Source organism: Trachemys scripta, chromosome 1 (genome assembly GCF_013100865.1).
Source record: "Trachemys scripta elegans isolate TJP31775 chromosome 1, CAS_Tse_1.0, whole genome shotgun sequence".
NCBI classification, from domain to species: domain Eukaryota; kingdom Metazoa; phylum Chordata; order Testudines; family Emydidae; genus Trachemys; species Trachemys scripta.
The window spans coordinates 90,062,367-90,086,734 of NC_048298.1; the positions used below are offsets into that span (position 1 = coordinate 90,062,367).

General features: G+C 41.2%; 1 protein-coding gene across 14 annotated transcripts in view; it reads right to left on the minus strand.

Annotated features, from left to right (window-relative positions):
- The window catches only part of TNRC6B (trinucleotide repeat containing adaptor 6B), a 215,188-nt gene that overhangs the window by 112,545 nt on the left and 78,275 nt on the right, over positions 1-24,368 (minus strand). Inside the window, exon 1 of one of the 14 annotated variants that reach the window (XM_034776017.1) lies at positions 23,117-23,918. The exons of the other annotated variants lie outside the window; for them this stretch is intronic. Within the exon in view, the coding sequence (XP_034631908.1) occupies positions 23,117-23,121 (5 nt within the window). The 5' untranslated portion in view covers positions 23,122-23,918. Of the gene's footprint in view, positions 1-23,116; positions 23,919-24,368 lie in introns of those variants that run through there. 14 annotated transcript variants of the gene reach the window in all.

Below are 24,368 nucleotides of genomic sequence, written 5' to 3' on the forward strand. Positions count from 1 at the left end.
CTGTCAACAAAGTTACTGCCTCTCACAGTGGTGGATTAACTATGCTGACGGTAGCTGCTCTCTCACCAGTGTAGTAGCGTCTTCACTGAAGCGCTACGGAAGTACAGTTGCACCACTGCCACATTTTATGTGTAGACCTGTCCCCCACCCCTGAACCCAAATAAATTTCAACTCTGTTAAACTGGGTTATTGCTGGCTGTCCTTTTTGGTTACAGAAGTTGGAGGGGGAGTGAGGAATGACCCATTTTCATCCATGGAGGCTTAGGACTAAGAAATAGGATGACCTGATGGTTAGGGTTCTAGTTTGGGACATGGGAGACCTGGGTTCCATTCCCTATTCTGTTGGGGGGAGGGATAGCTGGTTTGAGCATTGGCCTGCTAAAGCCAGGGTTGAGAGTTCAATCCTTGAGGGGGCCACTTAGGGATCTGGGGCAAAAATCTGTCTGGGGATTGGTCCTGCTCTGAGCAGGAGGTTGGACTAGACCTCCTGAGGTCCCTTCCAACCGTGATATTCTATGATTCTATGTTAAGATCAGCAGCCCATCCACTCCAGAGAAGCAGGCTGATCTACCACACACACATTGGGTAGACAGTTGACTCTGTGGTAGGACTGGCTGAGCAGAGAGACTTTATTTTTGTTTATGTGTAGTTTTGGAAAGTTTAGATTTTTGCTAGTAAACACTGATTTCACTGCACACACACAAAATATTTCCGTCAATAATAAGTAAAATGTTGCCTGACACCTTATTAGAGTTTGATCTAAGGACATTTACTTTATATATTTTGACATGTGATGTTGGCCATTTGTGTTTTAATGATTATAAAGCTTTAATTTCTTGAATCTCAACTTCTCCTGTCACTAAATAATTGTCTGACCATCACCCATTATTTCCTGCAACCATGAAAATTTAAAATCGATAAAAATCGATAAAAATTGAAAAAAAAATACTTAAAAATAAAAATCAATACCATTTGCTGAAATAATAAAAAAACCAAATTCTGCCAAGCCTGTTTACATAGCTCTTTTACAAATCAAGTGTATTCTAACATTCATGGTGTGGGTGTGTAAAATGCTGCCAAATGATCATGCTTTTTAAAAAAATTGTGAATATTCATTTACTGACATTTTTAACTTGCACCTGTGGTGTTAAGTCAGGTAACCAAGAAGGGACCCTACCTCCTGAGAACTTTAATGTTACTGAGGGACTGTAGCCCAGCACAAAGCATGGCAGTGAATGGTCCTGGGTTTTGGTCGCATTCAAGCAACATTCAGTCTATATCTTTCTGTGTTAGCCTCAGGACAGCGATATCATTCATGGTCACCTGGTTGAAATAGGGGAATTTTTGTAAGGGAATAGTAAAAGGACCCCGTTCATGCTAGGCTGTTTGTGCTTGGCTAAAAGGGATCATCCCTGAGAATAGCCATATGGCGGGGGGAGGGGTGAAGGGATCATCCCAAATAGCCAAGCGGAGGTGTGTGCTGCACATCCACCCGAAAACCGCAGCCCCTCCTTTTAAATGGCAAACCCAACCAGCATTGCTTGCTATGGGAAAGGAGGGCACTGCAGTTTGAAAACATTCCCACATGTTATCAAGGCATTAGAAGCCAAACACGCGTACCCTTTGGCTTACCATGGCTACCTGGAAACCGAATTCTGTTGCCCAGCCACACTGTAACCATACCAGCAGGCGCGCAATATATATAAAGGCAAAATGCGACCTTCTACCTTAAGCACATGTGCTGTCTGCTGTGAACTGCTTGATTTACTGTGAAAGAGTCTCCCTTTTGTTCTCAGAAATGTATCATCTTAAATTTTACTCTCCCTTTTTATCCCCCCCCCCCCCACAGGTGCAAATGTTTCTATGCTCCCCCCATCATCTCGGTCCCTGAGGTTATCGCAGATTAGAAGGCGAAAAAAAACGCACTCGCGATGACATGTTTTCCGAGCTCATGCAGTCCTCCCACACTGATAGGGCACAGCTGAATGCATGGAGGCATTCAGTGGCAGAGTCCAGGAAAGCATTAAGTGAGCACGATGAGAAGAGGCAGGATGCAATGCTGAGGCTAATGGGGGAGCAAACGGACATGCTCAGGCATCTGGTGGAGCTGCAGGAAAGCCAACAAGAGCACAGACCGTCGCTGCATCCACTGTACAACCGCCTGCCCTCCTCCCCAAGTTCCATATCCTCCTCACCCAGATGCCCAAGAACGCAGGGGGGGAGGCTCCGGGCACCTAGCCACTCCACTCCAGAGGATGGCCCAAGCAAGAGAAGGCTGTCATTCAAACAGTTTTAATTTGTAGTGTGGCTACAATAAGCAATGTGGCCTTGTTCTTCCCTCCTCCCCCACCCCACCCGGGCTATCTTATCCCCCCCTCCCCTTTTTTTAATTAATAAAGGAAGAATGCATGGTTTCAAAACAATAGTGACGTTATTTCCTTTGCCAGCTGTGATCTAAGGGAGGAGGGTGGTTGGCTTACAGGGAATTAAAATCAACAAAGGGGGCGGGTTTGCATCAAGGAGAAACACACACAACTGCCACACCGTAGCCTAGCCAGTCATGAAACTGGTTTTCAAAGCCTCCCTGATGTGCAGCGCGCCTACCTGTGCTCTTCTAATCGCCCTGATGTCTGGCTGTTCAAAATTGGCAGCCAGGCAATTTGCCTCAACCTCTCACCCCGGCATAAATGTCTCTCCCTTACTCTCACAGATATTATGGAGCACACAGCAAGCAGTAATAATGGGAATATTGGTTGTGCTGAGGTCTAACCTAGTCAGCAAACAGCGCCAGCAAGCTTTTAAACATCCAAAGGCACATTTTATCACCATCCTGCACTTGCTCAGCCTATAGTTGAACTGCTCCTTACTACTGTCCAGGCTGCCTATGTATGGCTTCATGAGCCATGGGAGCAAGGGGTAGGCTGGGTCTCCAAGGATAACTATAGGCATTTCAACATCCCCAACAGTAGTTTTCTGGTCTGGAAAGTAAGTCCCTTCTTGCAGCTGCTCAAACAGCCCAGAGTTCCTAAAGATGCGAGCGTCATGTGCAATGGTATTCCTTCCCCCAAAAAAGTTAAGTTGTAACTGAGAAGGTGTCACTAGCTATTGCCCCCCCCCCCTTTTTTTTTTTTTTTTTTTTTTTTTTTTTTAAGAAAAGACTTCACTGGTAGAAGAGAAGTTTGTTGAGACAGGAGGCGATTCAGCATGGCTAGGGCAATATTTTCATGGGATAAGCATTAATTTTTATGGAGCCAAATAATAAGCTCAAGTTTCCTAAGTACATTTTAATGGTATTTACCCACATTTTATGGAGCGCTAAAAATGTTTTAGTACATACTGAATAAAAATGCCATTTTTTCAAGCTTATAAAAAGTACTTATAAAAGTACAAAGGTTAACTTGTATACAACTTGTTTATAAACATGATTTCTATTAAAATCCCCTCCAACACACATTCTAAAGCTTGTGAAGTATCATAGAATATCAGGGTTGGAAGGGATCTCAGGAGATCATCTAGTCCAACCCCCTGCTCAAAGCAGGACCAATCCCCAGACAGATTTTTGCCCCAGATTCCTAAGTGGCCCCCTCAAGGATTGAACTCACAACCCTGGCTTTAGCAGGCCAATGCTCAAACCACTGAGCTATCCCTCCCCCTAGGAACACCAATTTTAGATTTGTTTCCATGTAGGCATGCAGAGCATAGTGGCATATTAGCAAATATCAATACTTCAAGAATGGTTCAAAAGGCAGTAAGATCTGGCCTATTATTTCTGCAGTCTCAGACCCTTGATTTTTAATTCCTACATTAAATCTGTTTCTCTCCTCTGGTGGCACTGTTCATTTAGGTGATTTGGGAGGGAAAGGAATTTCTAGGTAAATGTCTAGATATAAGTTCTTCTTGACTATGGGTGTCAACATGGAGGGAGATCCAAATACATACCTTTTTACTCTTCGGAACAAACTTGAAGATCCAATTATGCAATGTTCCAGTAAGGTACAAATGCCAGTAAACTACACCAGACAGGAAAAGCTAACAGGGCAAACATTAGGATGCGGCAAAGGGCTCTTTAAATAGTCACAGTAAATCTGGAACTACCTCGATATAAATATGCTAATAAAAAGGGAACAGAGCATGAGAGAGAGCACCTCCTTCAAGGTGAAAACTAGAACTAAAATTACTATTCTTTACTCGGCTTTTTTAACTACAAAATAATTATGAAAAAGACAAGTCCATTAAACAAGACTACCATGGAAAGTGGTCACTAGATTACAATACATCCCCATCTGGATAGGTTTTTCTATCTCACGTGGTGAAGGAGAATAAGACCACCTTCTAAACCTGATAGTTTCTGTATGGTCTGTACAAGTGATTCAAAAATGGTAATCCACCCAGTAATAATTTCTTCTAAAAATGTAAGTGCCCCTTTTATATTAAAAGGAGAAAATGTAGGAAATAGTATTTTGAAAATCATTCAATCTTACTCTAACAGGCTATGTAAAACGACCATCTCAACTCCAGAACACAAGACGTACTGTACAAGGCACCGTAATCAAAACGGAGAAAGCAGAAATGTAGATTGGTCATTCAGTTTGAAAAAACTACCAATGTACTGAAATTATACAAACCACAGTAGAAAGTGTTGTAGAGGAATAAAACAGAGGTGGGCAAACTACGGCCCACGGGACCCTCCTGCCTGGTCCCTGAGCTCCTGGCCCAGGAGGCTAGCCCCCGTCCCCTCCCCTGCTGTTCCCCCTCGCCCACAGCCTCAGTTCACTGCACTGCCGGCGCAACACTCTGGGCGGCAGAGTTGCAAGCTCTTGCCGGGCAGCGCAGCTACAGAGCTGCGGCCTGACCTGGTGCTCTGTGCTGTGCAGTGGCATGGCTGGCTCCAGCCAGGTGGCATGGCTGCGTGTTCTAGTGCTCTGGGCGGCGCGGCTGTAGCACCGCCAGCCACCGGTGCTCCAGGCAGCGCAGTAAGGGGGCTGGGAGCAGGGGAGATTGGATAGAGGGAAGGGAAATTTGGGGTGGTGGTCGGGGGCAGTCAGGGGCAGGGGTCTGGGGGTGGTCAGGGGAAAGGGAACAGGATGTTGGATAGGGCAGGGGTCCCCAAGGACCGTCAGGGGAAAGGGAACACGGTGTTGGATGGGGCATGAGTCAGGGAGGCCGTCACGGGGAGTCGGAAGGGGGCGGGAGCCGGGCCACGCCTGGCTGTTTGGGGAGGCACAGCCTCCCCTAACAGGCCCTCCATACAATTTCGGAAACCTGATGTGGCCCTCAGGCCAAAAAGCTTGCCCGCCCCTGGAATAAAATCTTGATTGAACAATTTGTAACCAGCTGAATTTGTTAGGAAGAGACCACTACTAGTTCATATCTTTAATAAGGTGGGTGAGAAATCAGCGGAAATGAGCAGTTTTTAAATACTAATAGAGTAGTGCCCCGATATTGCACAGTACTTCTTAGCTAGATTTTTTCCCTTCATTTTATTTCATGCCCTCCAGACACTAACCCAAATTAGACCAGCTTAGTATACTCATGAAAAATTTACCTACTGTTATGCTCAAACACCAATTTCCTTTTTTTTTTTTTTTTTATAAAGCCTTTAAAGGGGAAAGAAAAGTGGAAAAAAAGCATTCATTATACCCTGCCAACTCTACAAGATGCCAGCTCAGGGTTTCCACAGCTCAGTTTCCTCCTTACTATATATACACCGTACCGTTTCTTTTACTCGAGGCAATGAAAGTAGAAGAAAAAACAAACAAACATCACATTAAATTATAATACGAATTATATTTCTGAAATATATTTTTGTAGAAAGACAGTGACTTGAAGTGAAGCTTGGGGGGGTGGGAAGGGGAGTTACTAGACACGGACCTCTCAGAGGACTAAAGCCTATTAGCCAGATGCAGATACTCCCGGTCCCCTCAAAAAAAAAAAAAAAAAGAAGAGGTTCCTACCAATGAGCTCTCAGGGCAACAATCTAGTGAGGAGCCTGGCTTCATCCCTTGCTTCTGAGAAGGGAACTTACCTTGTTCTTGTATTCCATCTTTCCATCAGCCTTTAGCATCTAATATTTTTAATAATGCTGAAAGCTCCCACCACCACCAGGAATGTGTTGGTTTATATTTGGATGGTAACCTTGGGACAACTTTTTTTAAAAAGTCAAGTCTTAATTTCTGCAGCACTAATATCTTATCTACTCCTTGCACTCACTCGCCAAACTTGCCTTTAAATTCTGAGAGTGGATTTTTCAAGCGTTGATGGATGAACATTTTGTAGATCCCTCTTTGCAGGAAGGGCAGCTTATTGTTTAAAATGGTACATTTAGTTGCTGCTCACCTCGCTCAGACAAAGAAAACCAATTCCATGCTTCTAAACCAGCAGTTCCCAACCCATGGGCCGCTTGTGGTCCAATCAGCACACGGCTGTGGCCCACTGACATCCTCAGGGCCATACAGGTAGTATATATATTATGTGGATGCAGCCCACGTAACAGAGAGAGCTGCATATGTGGCCCACAATGGTAAATAGGTTGAGAACCACTGTTCTAAAAAGTGTTTCAAGCGTTACTACTAACATTCAGAAAATGGTAAAGGTCCATCCTATGGCAAGAAATATTCCATAATTAGAATTTAAATGCCATTTATACAGAAAAAAAAGGAGGGTGGGGACTTTTTTCTTTAAATTTACTATGAAGACTGGCTTAGGGTACATTTTTGCCCTTGGCAAGCTAAGCCAGAGCTACACACACCTATATTCATTGGCCAGTTTAACTTTATTCACAATTTGGGAACTCATCTCAGAAAGGTGTCTTAACATGCTCAGAACAGGGATGCAGAGTCATTGCAAACTATCTGCAACGTGGCTATGGTTCAGTTCCCAGCCAGGTATTCGCTCCCTTCTTGGCTAAGGAAGGCAGGTGCTGTATAGAAAGAGGTAATCCAGGAAATAAGCACAAGGAAACTGTCAATGCTTAGATCTAATGTAGGACTGGTGATACAAAAGAGCAACACTATGAGATATGGACAAGTTAATGAAATTTCCAGGAAAAAAAAAAAAAAAAAAAAAAACACAACTGTGGAAGTTTATCAGGAGTATAATGACGTATGGAAAGTGAAAAGTAGAGGAAAGAAAAAGCACAGAAAGCCAAGGAAGAACTGGAAGAAGACAGAGACAGGGGATATTGAACATGCTGGCATCACTTGGGAAAGAGGTCCAAAACTAACTAGCAACAGTAAACAATGGAGAAACTGGACTGCCAGTGACACAGGAGAAACTAAGTGCTAATAGTGAAGTATAAATGAAATACACTGTTTAAAAAATAATTCTGGAGACTTTCCAAATTTTAAATGGATTTGCCCTTTTAAAGTAAATTCCCAATACAAAATAGCATTACATACTTTTCAGTAATCATTACTGCTTGCATTATATAGGATTAACAGCTTTTCTTCAGTGAAGCCAAAATTAGGTATACAGCATTGTATTATAACGGTCATCACTCATAAAATATATGCAAGGAAATACGTAAGTCTAGAGATGCACCCCTTTTCAATATTCAAATTAGACAACTTTTTTCTCTTTCTGCACAGTAGAAAATAGATCACTCCACTTTTGAATATCAGTACATAGCTAGATCAAAATATTAAGATTTTCATTATATAGGAGATAATAATGCATGTCCCTGACTACGAAACAGTCTCTCTCTTAATTGACAAGGTTACAGTCCACCTTGTCTCTGATGAAGTGGGTTCTAGCCCACGAAAGCTTATGCCCAAATAAATTTGTTAGTCTCCAAGGTGCCACAAGGACTCCTCGTTGTTTTTGCTTGTATCTGAAGATTTCCCTCTATCCCTAATTTACTTCTACTCATTTCTATTCATCAGCAGAGTGTAACTGTAAAATGTGCAATTTTATTTATTTCTTAACAACTGAAAAAAGTGTTCTTCAGCTACCAGCAGGATAATAAGGTATCCACTATTCTGAGATGTAACCCTTTAATCTGTTCAGATAAAACCCTCTATCCTCTTTAAGAAAGGTGGCTCAGAGTAAAAGCAGGTCAACTCTTCATTGCTATATTAAGCAGAAGGTTAGAATGCATAAGCCAGTGTGGGAGATGATTTCCTGCTAGAAGGAAAGCCCTTCAAACACCAAAATCTTAAAACTAATTTGTCATCTTATAATGTTTGCATGTGTTTTCAGAGTGAAACTTCAATCTTTCCAAGAAACCATTCAGCAAGTTGTGCTAACATTGTTTTAACTAGACAAAAGTGCTGATCACTTTACAGGAGCCAACAAACAGAGCAGTAAACAGGGGAGTTTCAGTGGGAGTTCTGTTGGAGGAGAAGGTTTTTGTATTTTGTAATTGTGTGTGTGTGGAGGCTGGTAGGGGCAGTGTGCTGGCAGAGAAGCTGAGCCCTGATTAGGTGGCGGGGCTTCTCTGCTTAGGGGTAAGGGGGGGAGGGATAGCTCAGTGGTTTGAGCATTGGCCTGTTAAACCCAGGGTTGTGAGTTCAATCCTTGAGGGGGCCACTTAGGGATCTGGGGCAAAATCAGTACTTGGTCCTGCTAGTGAAGGCAGGGGGCTTGACTCGATGACCTTTCAAGGTCCCTTCCAGTTCTAGGAGATAGGATATCCCCATTTATTTATTTGAAGAGATTTAGCATGGTTTTGTAATGGACATGTCATGGTATTATGATTAGTTGTCCCAAGAGGCAATATTTTACATTTGAAACTACTGATACAGGGTGGGATTCCCAGGTACAATCAATCAACTTGTGCTACGTAAGTGGCACAAAGTAAAGTGGCCAGAGAGGGACAGCAGAGAATTCCTCCTTTGTAGGGGAGGTCTCAACCAACATAAATCTGGCAGAGGCAGCACTGCTGCCTCCTGCACAAGTCGCCCCATGCACTTCTGGCATAGGGAGAGGAACGGGATGTGGCACAAATTAGAACTGCTGTTCTAGTTGGTGATGGGGCTGAGTAACTCAGGATCAAGGATCTGCTACTGGCTCTCTCATGGTCCATATCTCACTATATCCGAGTATCATTTGAACAACAGTCAAGAATCTCACCCAAAATGTTTATCACAAATTTTCATTTTAAAATAGAATTCTTCTGCAGATCCTATATTGATGCCTATTCCAACAGGCTCTATCAGCAGCATTTTTTCCTTGGCTTAGACAACATTTATCCATATATTTTACTTATTGCATAATACCGCCACTAATAATATAGGTAAATAAAAGGGCAATTGCTTTGATTTTAATGCAAGAACCACCAAAACAAAGTTAATGTGACATGCAGCACAAATCTCTGTAATAAACCTCTCAGACATCAGTTCAAACGCCTTCTGAAGCCGCAAGCAAAGAGAACTGGGGACTTGTAAAAATTAAAACAGCTGATAAACTGAAAGGGAAACTAGTGCAGAAAATGTTTTCTGTCTGGCACAATTACTTGGAGGCTAAAACATAGGTGTAGGCGACAGGTTTATTGTTCAGTTTAACATCACCACCAATTTTTTTTAAATGGTGGTGAAAAGTTTCAAATATGGTTCCAAGCTTATCACGGTCATTCAACAATAGTTCCTCCTGAACAGGCAGTGAGATGTACTACTTACTCATCACCAATATCATAGGTGCTCAGTGATCACTGGACCTCTTCTCCCCCTAAAGTACTTCATCCCTCAGGAATGCAAAATACTTATTTTTAAAAAAGTCTTCAATGCTTGGATTTCTTTTTGGAACTACTTGACATTTCTGTTATTTTCCACTGTTAAAAAGAAAATTACTTCCAGGGTAGTTAAGTATTTGTTTTGGGTTTTTTTAGCCAGTAGAGCAGACTCTGGTAATATTTTAGGAGAATTCCCTGACCATGCATTTGCACATAACCACATTAACAACTTTCAGAAAGAGGGCACTTTACAACAGGAAGATCCGAGTGGCTCCTGAAAAAGCAAAACCTTCTTCACATCTGGAGCCTCGGACTAAAGGGGCTTTACATGGAAAGAAACTCCCTTTGGTTGTCAAAATGACTTGACTAATCCTTGACAAGGTTTTAAACAGTGAGATGCACCCCATGTTATTTTTCATTTTGCTGTAAAGTATCAGACCAAATGCTTCTACCTAAAACACTCCAACAAGCACAAAAAACCCTATACAATTTAGAAAACCTACCCCAAAGAAAGTTTTTGCCCCAGAAAGGAAGAAGTGCCAGAGACTCCCTTACTCCTGGAGGAATTCTGCGCCACTGCAGAATTTTGCAGAAATTTATGTTCTGTGCGCAGAATTTCCTCTCCCCCCTCTCCCTTCCCAAAATGGGCTGCAGAGATACTGGCTACCACTAGGGATCATTGGACCCAGCAAAGCCCAGCTAACAAATAGAAGACAAAGCCGGGGGAGAGGGAGGGAACTGGAGGGTTCCCAGCAGCTGCAGTTTGCAGCACACCCTGAAGGAAGGAGGTGGTGGCACACAGGAAACCCAGCATACAGCTGTTTCTCTCTCTGGATCCCTATGCTCTGGGGAGTAGAAGGTGAGTGTCTGGGCTGGCCATGGTTGGGCTCGGGAGGGAAGGGGATGAGAGTGTCTGGGCCAGGGGAGTAGGAGGTATGAATGTCTGGGTCCCCCAGCTGGGCTCTGGGATGGCAGGGAGCAGAGACACAGGAACTGGATTGTCTAGGGGTTTCTTTAACGCTCTACTCCTGGAGGAAATTTTGTGTGTCTCTGTATTGTTACAGACATACTTGCTGACAGGTATTTTGAAATAAATTACAAAAATAATTGAAACTGGTGTGATTATATAGCATTATTTTGACAAATAAAATTTACAGAATTTAAAAATACTACGCGCAGAATTTTTAACTTTTTGACGCAGAATTCCCCCAAGAGTAACTCCCTGAAGTCTACTAGGGACCTTCACTATTTCTATCAGTTTCACATGGAAGGCTCTCAGAAACCACAATGAGAGAAATAAGTATAAAACTTTAAGAAAGATGCTTTCCAAATGCTGGATGTTTAGAATGTGAATCCAAGTTTATAAAACCAATTAGTACTGAAAGTCAGTTTACTGTTAATCTCAGTACTACTTTGCCTGCTTACTTGTATTTTAGAAAGTCAAAGAAAGTCAGCCACTTTTCAGGTTACATTAAACAGTACAAAATTGTTTTTCAGATTTCTCAAGGCCTGACATAAGGCAACTTTGTATTGCTAATTCTTATAATATGCTCAGCAACTGCACTTTAGCCTTACCTAAACCTCTGCAATAAATTGTTCTAATTTATGACCCAGCTATATTCAGCTAACTCCTTGGAACTAGAAGCCTGCAACTACTATGTACTAGTTTAACCTGCAACAGCTCTCTCAGTATCAGCAAACTTGATCTCCAAGGGCCATGCCAGAGGAAGGTGGAATGCAAGCCTATTCTGTTCACAGCCATTACAGTTTCCCAACTGAAAACACCATTCTTGGGACCAAAGTTTAAAGGAGAAGAAAATTGTCATTCTGCTCAGAATTCAAAGCATCTGTGTTCTCCTGGACTGAGTTTCAGACAGGAAGCCAGGAACTTCTGAGTTCTCATCCTGGTTCTGCCACTGACTTGCTCTGTGATCTGAGGCAAAGCACTTAACCTCTCTATCAGAATATTCCACTCATTAAAATGGGAATGTATAGCATTCAGATTGTTTATACAGACCCTTCAAGTAAGTAAAGTACTGTAAATTCAGACAACACAAACTTTTCACTGTGGCTCTTTTATACCTAGAGGAAATAGCCTAAGACAGCTGTTTAGTTAATTTGCTAACAGTTACTTATGAAAGAAAGTGCCAATGCAGTCCAGTTTAGATGTTCCACAAGTCACAACTTACTGTAACATAGTATTTGTCTTGTTCTTTTGTTTATTCATTAAACAGCAGTTTACACAGTACGACAAGCTTAGGGCACTACTACTACTCAACCTACTACAGACAGTAAGAGTCAATGACTGTGAAATGACATCTGGACAACTAAACAGAATGACAAAACTAAGAGAAAATCCATATTAATTAAGTATCAGCATTTATATTAATCCTTATAGCAAAATGCAGAATAATGAAATGAAACAGAGGGAATTAAAATTCTTACCTATCAACTATTGTGTATGCAGGGTTGTTGTTGTTGCTCTGTTGGACCAGGATATTAGAGAGGCAAGATGAGTGAGGTAATATCTTTTACTGGCCAAACTTCTGTTGGTGAGAGACAAGCTTTTGAGCTACATTGCCCAGGCCTGAGGAAGAGCTCTATGTAGCTCAAAAGCATGTCTCTCTCACCAGCAGAAGTTTGGCCAATTAAAGATATTACCTCACCCACCCTGTTTCTCAATTATTGAGTGACAACCAAGATCCATTATTGCAAATAATGGGTTCTTTCTATCCAGTGAAAACTGCCAATCAACCAATGAAACTAGGCCTAATCTATACTAGAAAAGTGCACCAGTTTAACCACAAACTAATCCAAGTTAAAGCAGTCTAAAACCCCAGTGTAGATAAACTAAAACTAGTTTAAATCTTGCTTATATTGATTTAGCTAAAGTTGGTAATTTACCAGTTCAAGTTAAACAGATTTGAGCAAGGGTTCACCTGGTTTAACAGAATCTCCATTTAGTGGTTTACACTGCTTTAACTAGATACATTTTTTAAATTTTGTTAAACCAAAGCACCTTTCTAATTATAGAAAAGGCCTAGGAGAGTGGCCTAGTGAAGAACAGGACAGAAGGTGATTTTTGTTTTAATTGAGTTAGATAACATGATCTGAAACACCATTTAGGACCTTCAGTTTTATCTAGACTAGGAAAAGACACCAAGTGTGGTTGGTTAAACCTGACCATAAACTTTTCCCTAGTATAGATGTACTTTTACCTCAATTTAGCTAGGCAAGATAGACCCAAGGAGAGCTATATTTCCCTATTATACACAGTTGAACACCTTTTATATTGTGTCCACTGGTCAAAGTTGACCCCAGCTGGGGGGGGGAGGTGGAAGAGGGGAGAGTGTGTGTGTGTGGGGGGGGGAGAAATGAAGAGCGCTGAAGGGCTTGTCCTCATGTAGAGTTGCATAGGTTTAATCTAAGACATTTGAAAAAGACTAGATTTAACACTCTTATTTCAACTTAGCTTTAGTTGATTAAGAAGCTACTTTTAAACCAAAAAAGAGTGCAAACAGGGGTTTACACTGGTTTAATTAAACTGGTGCAAGTCCATATGTAGATCACACCTAAAATATAACATGCAGGAGAGCTGGAATCTCAGTAGATGGGGGGGGCATGAGGACATGCCCCCTCCGTGACCCTGCCCCTCCTCTTCCCCCCAAGACCCCATCCCCAACCAGGCTGGAAGCCAGAGCTGAGCAGTGATAAGAGCTGCCCAGGGAGCCTGGGCTGCTGTTGGGAGCCCTGGACATTTCACTTGCCCTGGGCGGGGGGCCTGACAGCAGCCCCCGGCCCATGTCCCTCTGGGGTGCACTGACCAGGGCAGGTGGAGGGTTGGGGGCTTCCGGCCCGGCCAGGAGGCAGGGCCTCAGGCGGAACTGCGGCAGGGCCACTGAGTAGGACTGGGTTACATGGCAAACGAGGGCTAAGGCCCACCTCAGCACCCCCGCCACGAAGAGGCTGGCGCCACCAGCAGGGGCTGTGCTCCGTAGTGGGGGAGCGGATCACCCTATCAGTTCCTCCACCACAAAGCGCAGCCTCCAGCAGCGCTGCTCCATGCATGCCTGAGGCTTGCAGTTTGGGGAGGCAATGAGGCCCCATGTCCCCCAAACTATGCTCATGTTAAAAAATGGACAGGCATGGCCCTCCTGCCTCTTCCCCTCAGTTCTGGCTCCCCTGATATCATGACCAACTAATACTTTTTTCAAAAGAAATTTAAATCAGGATGTGTCTTCATTGCCAAAAAAGGTGGTGGGTGGGTGTGGGTGTGTTTTTACACCAAGATAGCTAACCTGCATTAGTTATCTCACTATAAAATCCTAATGGAGAAAAGGCCCAGGTAGTTTTTATTGTGACATAGTTAGAAGAGGTCAACTACAAGGCAGGCGGGAGCAAGGTAATAGTATTGAACTGTACTAGCTACGTCACAGTAAAAGTTACCTGCACTTTGTCTCCACTAGGATTTTACAGTGGGATAGCTAATGTGCATTAAGTACAGCTGACTGAACACACACTTTTTTGGAGGGGACGAGGGGGGGCAAAGGCACTGCCTAAGTCTACACAAAGACCTTCACTACAAAAAAGGTGCTAGCTACCATACATTAACATAAGGTAAAATCCTAGTGAGGACAAGATAGTTGTAGTTTTAAGAGGAGTTAGCAGGTCAAGATAAACCCAGACTACCTTCTAGTGTTTATTTGAACCTGCTAACTCCTGTTAAAACTACAACTACATTGTCCTCATTATGGTTTTACCTTGGGTGTGTCCACACTACGAAGCCTCGACCTGCACAGTTATGCTAGCATAGCGCCCTCTAATGTAGATGCAGTCGAAACCAACAGTAGGTTCCTCTGTCGGTGTAGGAAAACCACCTTTCCAAACGATGTTAGCTACATCAACAGACACAGGCTATATCTACAGGCTAGTCTACACTAGAAGTGCTACAGCGGTGCAGCTGCACCAATGCTGATGTAGCATGTCTAGTGAAAATGCTCTATGCCGACGGGAGAGAGCTCGTGTAATTTTTTTAAAATATAAAATACCCTAATCTAGACATTCCCTGTATGTGTCTCTCTCCCCTCATGTATACAACTTTTCTACTCTTTTTTAAACATTAAAAATGTAAATCTCGTCTACCCTGGAAGATTCTATAATCAACTGGAAAACTAGTAGGATTATGACATCTCAAGTACCAAGGATGTGAAACCTAATTGAGAGCAGAAACGTTTTTTATTCAGACTATTAATATGATATTACATCTTTTTAACGAGAACACTGGAGAAAAATTCTCTAAGGATTCACAGAAGAGCTGAAAGATCTACCAATACACACCTTCCTCCTTCCTTTTTAGGAGGACAGACAATACTTAACATTAATGATTTTTTTCTTTTTAAAGCAGCACAAAAATTATATATTGGGAAGGGGAAAACTGCATTCTTTATACATCTAAAAGAAGCAAATAAAGGCAAATGCCTTCATTTTCATTTAAAACCATACCCTCTCCAATAGGGCATGTAGCACTGTTGAAGGTTTACTGCAGAGCTTCAGTGAATTAGACATTTCGCTACAATAACGTACTGGGCTTCAGCTGTATGTTATCACCAAATGAGCGATCATTCAAAAGTGTCTGTGCTCTGCTTTTGTAGAACAATCATACTGAATTTTGACTTAGTAACAAGACTTATCAGATCTTGTCCATTCACTTATCAACACAGGATTGGGCCTCATGGTGTATTCTCTAGTATTTTGTCCAGTAAATTTTTAAGTGCCTCCACCAACCTCCCAGAAAGGAGATTATTCCATATTTGAATAGATTTAAAGAGTATTAACAACACAGGCTATTGAATGTAACATAACATTAAGCGTTGCACAATTAAAATCACAAACAATCAAAAATACGAACACTAAGATTAAGGTTCCAATAACATTAATTCTGTCATGTGGCACATCTAGAACAATTTATATCATACTATTTTATTATAAAAAGCAATATACCCAGCTACATATTTTAACAGGAAAAAATGAAATAAAAACAGAAGATAATATTTGTACCTATGTGACTTTGGAGCTTATGTTCCAGAGACTTAAGCCAGTAAGTCACTTAGGGGTAAAAATTTCAAAAGTACTTATGTGTAAGCAAAATGACCAAGAAAATTATGCTGCTGTTTTCCATGTTTTGTTATTTTAACCTGAGTAAACATCACAGTACATTAACAGGATTTTTTTTTTAAATTAATTAATTTCTAATTTTGTGGATTAATAGAAAGGTAAATAAACTGTTTATCTTTAATAATGTTAGCATCTAAATTTATCCAAATTAGGCTGTGGAGTTCATATCTTACTGAAATGAGTAAAGTACATCTTAATCTTTGATGTTGTTCTTGTTTAGATGGAAAGTTTTCTATCCATTTATATTTTACTACCGCATATTCATTACAGGAAAAGCTTTTTTCTTCGTCACTTTAAAAAAAGCTTAGAATTCAGCAAAAATTTCAGAAAGCAACAAAATTTGCAGACACTACTACTGCAGAATAGACTTTTTTTTGGCAACAGGGGTTTTCTACTGTCCCTGACTTAACGCAGTGCCTTTAGAGGATACTAATGCATGTGTGTGTGTCTATAAACACAAGAATATACACACACATACATTATATACAAATGAGACTTTTGCAACCTTCTCCATGTACAACATTACTGTTAAACTGCTTGTCCCTTTTGAGGGAGAGCATCAGTCCCTGTCTCTGGACAGATCTACACTTAAAACGCTGCATCAGCACAGTTGCACCGATGCAGCTGCACTGCTGTAGCACTTAAAGGAAGACACTCCTACGCAGATGGGAGAGCTTCTCCAGTTTGTGTAGTTAATCCACCTCTCTGAGAGGCAGTAGGGAGAACTGTCGACAAAGCGCTGTTTACACAGGGGAGGGAGGAGAGGGTGTCAGTATAATGATGTCACTCAGGGGTGTGAATTTTTCACACCTCTTAGCAACATAATTATACTGATATAGGTCTGTAGTGTAGACCTGGATTCTGTCAGGCTTAGTAGAAAACATGGCACCAAAACTGCAAAGACATAAGCACGTGCATAACTTTAGACACTGACTTTCAGTGGGACTACTCATGTACTAAGTTGTGCACATACATAGGCATATCCAGGATTGGCACCAAAGGCTACTGTGACATTACAAAGAGGTGGTGCCTTACTAAACTCTAATAAAATCTTATGAGATGCTACTAAACATCTTATAAAATGATTTTTCCATCAATTTTATTTTTATCCCCTTCCTGCTTCCCAACCCACCCACAACATGTAAAGGTACTACTCTTCTTTGAGAACCAAGTCTATATCACATTTCCAGTTTCAAACATTCTTCCTGTAGCACTACCTAAAGAAAGGTTCTAATTGTATTTCAACTAAAGACAAATGGAGAAAGGTTTTCTTTCCTCTCTTCATAATTCAAATACACAAAGGGATTTCACTCCGACTTTATTTCATAAAGTCAAGGCACTGACAATATCATATCAAAATTTGCATTCTGAGCTATTACAGAGACAAGGTGGGTGAGGTAATATCTTTTATTGGACTACATAGAGCTCTTCCACAGGTCTTAGAAAGGTAATCAGAGTGTCACAGCTAAATACAAGGTCAGACAGATAGTTTATAGCATAAGTAGTTAGCACATATTCTGAGGGACCATTCAAGGTGAAGTGGCCCCTTAACAACCCAGTAGTCATAGAACAAAAAGGGGGATTAGTGGGTAACAGATTGTTGTAATAAGACAAATGCTTCGCTAAATTACGAACATGTGAAAATAGTGGGTTATTATGGGAATAGATTAATAGCCTAACTATAGAGTATACAGCCTTGTCATCAGCTATAACATGGTTACAAATTGTTTCCTGATATTTTTACTTTCGCTAAACAATTCATTCCCCCCTTTGAGTTTATACCAGTGGTTCTCAAACTTTTGTACTGGTGACCCCTTTCACATAGCAAACCTCTGAGTGCAACCCCCCTTATAAATTAAAAACACTTTTATATATTTAACATTGTTATAAATGCTGGAGGCAAAGCAGGGTTTGGGGTGGAGGCTGACAGCTCATGACACCCCTCGCCCCCCCCCCCCGAAATAGCCTCGCAACCCCCCTGAGGGGTCCTGACACCCAGTTTGAAAACCTACTGGTTTATACCCTTCACTACTTGTAGGTTTAATTATATCATCTTTTTATAGTTTCGCTATATATATTTTATCTCTTAAATCTAGATAGATCAGCCTCTTCTATATTTTTGTTCCTCTTCTCTGAACTCTCGCCAGTTCATCATCACCTTTCTGTTATTCAAATAGCCTGAACTTTACAGTATTCAAAAGGCAGACTCTCAAACATCATCTAGAAAAGAGAACTACCTCCCTACTGGCATGTAACTATGTATTTGCAGCCTAACACTGCACTGTCTTTTTATGACCACCGTGCACTGAAAACTCAAATTCAGCTTCTGGAATCTACCCCCAATTTAATATTACCATTTTAACTACTATAAGTGCTTTGTACTTATGGCATTTTCCATCCTAGGTTCTCAAAGCTCTTTGTAAATAACGTACCTCTTCTAATTCTGCAGATGGGGAAACCAAGGCACATAAGGTTAACTTGCTCAAAAGCACACTGAATTTGTGGTAGAGGCAGAACTAGAACCCAGCTCTTCCAGTTCACACCTGGGCCTTAAGTTCTCTGCCCACAGAATAGGAAACTAGTTTTGTTTGTGTAAGAGTCACTCAATGCCCCCCAAAATGTCTCAAACATTATTCTGGCACCATCATCACTATGAATGACAGGAAAGTTGGGTCTCCAAGACCATTCAGTCCTTGGCCTCTGTCTTTGAACTGCCAAAAAGGGAACCAGTTAGTCTTAAGTGCAATTTAGACACCTGATTTCAGATCAAGAATATATAATAATCATTAATAATAATCAACAACAGTAGTACCCCAAAGAAAACAAATAAGGAGATAAGTAATGTTGGATTTATACATATCATACAAGAACATCTTAGCTCATAATTTTCAAAAAAGGCATGCGATAATTCAAGTTCTTAATGTCCTATTACTTCAAAAGATCAACAACACTGAGATTTAGAACAAAATTAACCCATCAAACTAACTGTAATCCAATTGGCTTGGAAGTCAATTTTTTTTCCGGACATCTAACTCCATTCCTATTTAAAATGCAATTTTTTAAAAATCTATTACCTTTAAGAATTTCATGGTCATGAAGAGACTTGCACATAGTTCTGATTAAAATATTCAGGATATAGTGTATGTAATAAAACACTGACTTCATGCTTCAGTGATGATCAATATTTATCGTTCCATGAAGTAAATACTCAACTTTTTTTTTTTAACCTTTCAAATCAGTAAATCTGGATATTCACCTCACACTTTAACATCTACCTATTAAACTATAATTCAGCAGCTAAAGCCAGATTTTCAAATGTATGTAAGCACTTAAAAATGCAAGTAGGTGCTTAGTAGGATTTTCAGAAGCACCTAAGCATCTAACGCTCATTTAAATTGATGAGAATTAGGCACCTAGGTGCTTTAAAAAAGTCCTCTTCTGCTGGCAACATAAGGTTTGTCTTTATCTTTGGGCATGTCTACACTGCAATTAAAAAAATGCAGCTGGCCAGTACCAAGGACCTGAGCTATGGGACTATTTAACTGTGGTGTAGACATTTGGGCTCAGGCTGGAGCCCGAGCTCTGGGACCCTCCCCACTTGCAGTGTCCCAGAGCCCAAACATCTACATCACAATTAAACAGCCCCAGAGCCCGAGTTAGCCAGCATGGGCCACCAGCAGGTTTTTAATAGCAGTATCGATACCCTTAAAGACTAAGGGCTGGATTTTTCCCAATGTGAATTAGGCATCTAGGCGCTTGAGATATTTAAGAACACCTAGTTGCCTAACTCCCATTGGGAAAAATCTGGCCCTTAGTCTTTAAGAGTACACACTAAACTTACAAATTTTTAGGCAGGCTAAGATTCAAACACTCATGCATAATCCCCTAACAGAGTTTTGAATGAAGATGTGTCTCAGCCAGCCACTTGCAAATATCTCTTTGAAGCTTCACTAAGTTGAAGACATTAAGGATGGGCAACAGATTCCTGCTAACTTGAACTGACTCTTTTGGAAGCAGCACATTTCCTTTCCTCAATTAAGCTGCACAGTCTTGGAAATCCTTTACAATAGTAAAGCAAGAAAAAGTTGCCAGCAGAAGAGGCCTACCAAATGGTTTTTAATTTATTTACTTTTGCTATGTTCAAAACCACTAGTGCCACTGTCCAAATTCATTGAAACCTGATCTTCTCTCCATCATCCTCTGCCCCTCGCCCAAAAAAATCATTAAATTATTAAAGTTGGGAGTCTGTCTTGGGAAGAGACTTTCCGATTGCTGCAGATATCTGCAATAATTAAAAAGGGAATATCAATAAATGACCAACAGACAAAAGGTTTTGTAGACACTGTCACCAGTTTAAAAAAAAAACCCAAGTACGGTGAATTTTTTCAACCCCCCCCCCCCCCCCGCCCAAAATGCTACTACTCAGTACACAAGCTTGTGGCTGAAACCTTGCATGTATGCTTCCTGAGGGGACTTCCTCAGATTGATTTTAAATAATTTTAAATTTTCCTTTTGTATTGCAAAAGCATATTTGAACACTAACAATATGGAGAACTGTCCAGGTCAATTCCCCCGTCCCCACCAGTAGAAGTTTAATATGTTTCCTCTCTCTTCTGGAAGCAAGACTTCAACATGGTGGCTGGGATTCTGCAGCTTGCAAAGTAACCTGTGTATCCTATTCTAGGTCCTGTTGGGTCAAAACACTTAAAAGGTTTACACTGCCATCCTTTCATGTTTGTCCAGAGGAAAAAGAAAATCCCCTTTAAAGCCCTTATTCACAGTGTACCTCCTCAAGGACGTACACCTAGGCATGAGTTCACATACTATGTTCTGTAATCACTGCTACTTCCAAATTTTGCTCCTGTTTGTCTTATCCACGCCAATCTACTGTATGTAGTCGTGAAGAGCAGTCAAGACTGGAAAACAGCCTGCTGTTTTTCAACCAATGTACTATCATGCTGAATTAGAGCTGATTCTCATGGTAACATGTATATATTACACATTATCAAATGGCATAACACACAAAGTGAAATTAAAATATGCAGCAAAAACAAGGCCAACTCCAGTGCCATTACCAAACCAGAACCAAGTCCATGTTTTTCCTTCCTCCCAAGGCCAACCATCCAATGACCACAGCAAATACCATATGAAATACTCAAGTTGGTATTTTTTACTTAACAAGTATCATTACATTTTCACAATTTTTTTTATATATTTCACTCAAGACTAGTTGAACTGGCCTAATCAACAGCTGTATTAATTGGATTTTGATTACAGTAATATCTTCATTAGCCCACAAGACTGTGCTTACAAAAAGAGATTTAAGTCCATATTTTCCTATCTTTTAGCATCAGGTCACAGAGGAGACACTTACACACACGCGCACAGCAGAAGATGGAATCCACCTTTGGTTCATTAACATTCTCTTCCACTTAGGGTTACTTTGTTACTGAACTAGGTCATCCAACAGCACCCATCTCCTAATGAACCCCACAAGTAAAACAATTTTTAGCAACACAGACACACTCCTCCAACTTAGAATAAAGCTTACTTTCCTAATAAACATACATACCCTACCCTACTCTAACTTATTACTAAAGAGCCCACCCCTCCAAATTCCTAGACATTATAGCTTTTTTCTTGTTATATTTTGAACTGTCTCCTATCCCAGGAGAGATTCTCATGTGATTATGTACTGGAATGAAACCAGAAAAAAATGAAGATGTTTTTCTGTCAAATACATTCAGGTTTGCCTATTCAGTTTGTGCTCTGACCATGCAGATGTGGGCTCAGAAAAAATATACAGAGTGATCCCCTATTAGAGAAGATTTTCATCCTCGACTTGTTGAATATAATTAGATTTTTTTTTTTTTAAATTAGAGTCTGAAAATGGATTCAGATTAACTGGATGTGATTGTCCCTACAGTAATCTGCTGCCTAACTAGCTGACTACAAAAATATTTCACACAGAGTACAAGGCCTCTCAGAAAGAAGGGAGCAGGGGGGAGAATGTACACAACCAAAGCAAAAACTACTTTGTCTTATTTCTTCCACTCCACAGAAAGGAGCATTACATCACACTCTTACAATGCAGGGGGAGGGGGCTGTTCCCAGAAAGCAAGATTTACAGTTATTTCCCTGTACTATTCTGCTTGGTTCTGGAGGGAGATGTAAAAATCAATTAGCATTTTCAACAATGAAAAATTTGAAGATTTAGAAGATGACAGCTCTTGAACTGCATGTCTTACTATGTATGTGAATGATCACTTCCTACTGGATATGAAACAAACATCCTGCCAAAAAAGAAAATTTATATATATATATATACACACACACACACACACACACACACACTAACACTATAGTCCCATATCTCAAATGTGTAAATACCTTAAAAAAGGTTTGGTACAACTTTTTTTGGTCTAAAACTTGTTATGTGCAATAAAGGGGAGTTCCCTCGGGGAGAAGGGGGAGTAGGGAAAACTACTTCTAAACTGACACTAAGCTAGCATGACCAACTGATTTGACTCTAAATGCCATGTTTATGGGGCAGTACCATTTGGTCCCAACTGCGACCAAAATAAAAACGCATGGGGGGGGGTGAGGGCGGCACAAGACAGAGAGAAAAAGAGAGAAGTGCAAGCCATGCAAGAGGGTGAGCACTGATGCATATGAGGCTTTCAAGCAGAGGAATCCTTCAAATCCTAAACCTCCCAAGTACTCACTCCCCAAACCCAACATTTAAAACATATTGATGCATCATTTTAGTTTTTAAATCTTTGTGGCAAGCATGGCCTAGTAAAAGCACTCGTCCCAGTCCCCCTACTCCCCTTGTCGGCCCTAGCAGTAGAAAGAATGCAAACCCATTTATATTTATGCAAATTTTTGCAGCAGATTTAAGAGCTTCAGGTTCTTGGGGGAGAAAATCACGGGTGGGGGGGGAAGAGGCCACTGTTTAAATAACGCAGGATTTTCAATAATCCCTGGCACTCTCGCTTATTTGGAAAACAGAAACATTATGTAATTTGCATATAAATGTATTTAAATTGCAATCAAACCATTTCAAATTTTTCAAAACACTTCTGCCACAGCTTTTCAAATCGTAAAATTTTGTCAGAGTGCATTAGCTGTAAAATCACACTGATTCACAATCGTCTGAAGCAAATGTTTATGCCAGACAAACATCTCCGTGCAACACCACAGATGAAACGGTCAGACAAGATCCACATACAACCTATCAGTAGGTTAAAAAAATAGCTGAAATATACTACTAACCTCATAAAGTGCAGCAGTGCTTAAATCCAGCGAGTTGAGGCATACAAGGTAGAAATGGAAATGAAAAGAGATCCAAAATGATTTCTGTATTTGTTTTTTCAATTTTAAATGTTCAGAAACCAGCAGAGACTCTGTCGGCCATTTTGGCTTGAACTCACTCTCTCCCTCTTGCGCTCTCTCTCCCCCTCTGTCTCTCTAAAGGAAGAAGCTTTTTGTGACCTTCAAATAGAGGCAAGTCACGTGACTCGGGGCAGGCTGTCAATCAGGAAAAGGAGGGTGGAATGCTACAATCTTAAAGAGAAAGCAGCCTTTTTTACACCTAAAAGACTACTTCGCACTGCACTGCTTTCCCTCAATAGTGTAATGCTGCTGTAGCATCTTTGCATCTGCATTACTTCTCATCTATTTATCATGCGAGAGTAGTACACAGGAACAAGATTTTATCCAGTAGATCAGGGGATAGAACTAAAGAAAAGCATATCTGGATTATTATTTTCTTTGCACTAGCTACAAATTAAACTAGCTAATCGTGTTAATGTAACATTAAACTTCCACAGATGAAAAGACATGAAATGCAAAAATTAAGTGTCCAACAATATTCAGTCTTCTATACTAGACTTTGGGGCACATGGCCCCAGCAGTTGCTGTCTGCTCCCCCTCACACATACACATTCCCCTGCAAGAGGAAGTGACCCTTTAGGAAGGCCCCATCTGGCTTTAAAAATGCAAGACTACCCAGTAATAAGTAAAGGGTGACCAGACATCCCGATATTTAGGCGTTTGTCCCGCGACCCGATCGATCTTCGGTCGGGACGCTGCACTCCGCCTTTTTTTTCTTCCCCCTCCGCCGGCAGCACTCGGCTCTTCTCGGCCTTTTTTTTTTTTTTTTGGTCTCTCCCCTCTCCTCTGACTGCCGGCAGCACTCGGCTGTTCTCGGTTGTTGTTTTTTCCCCCTCTCATGAAAACCAGAGGCTCCCCCCCCCCTCTAAACTGATCCACACATTGCTACCAGTCTGGACCTAGCTAGACTTGCATGTCAGAATGCAGAGTGAAAGGAAAAGTTACAGCGGTTGTTACGTCTCTGCTCTGTCATTATGGTGCTGAGCATGGTGTAAACACCTAGCCGCTGGAGGTATGCATAGCTAAAGGGGGGGTGTGCATAATCTCCTCTGACTGCCGGCAGCACTCGACTGTTCTCGGCTTTCCCCCCCCCCCCCCCCCCCCCCCCCCCCCAGAGGCGGAGCAAACAACA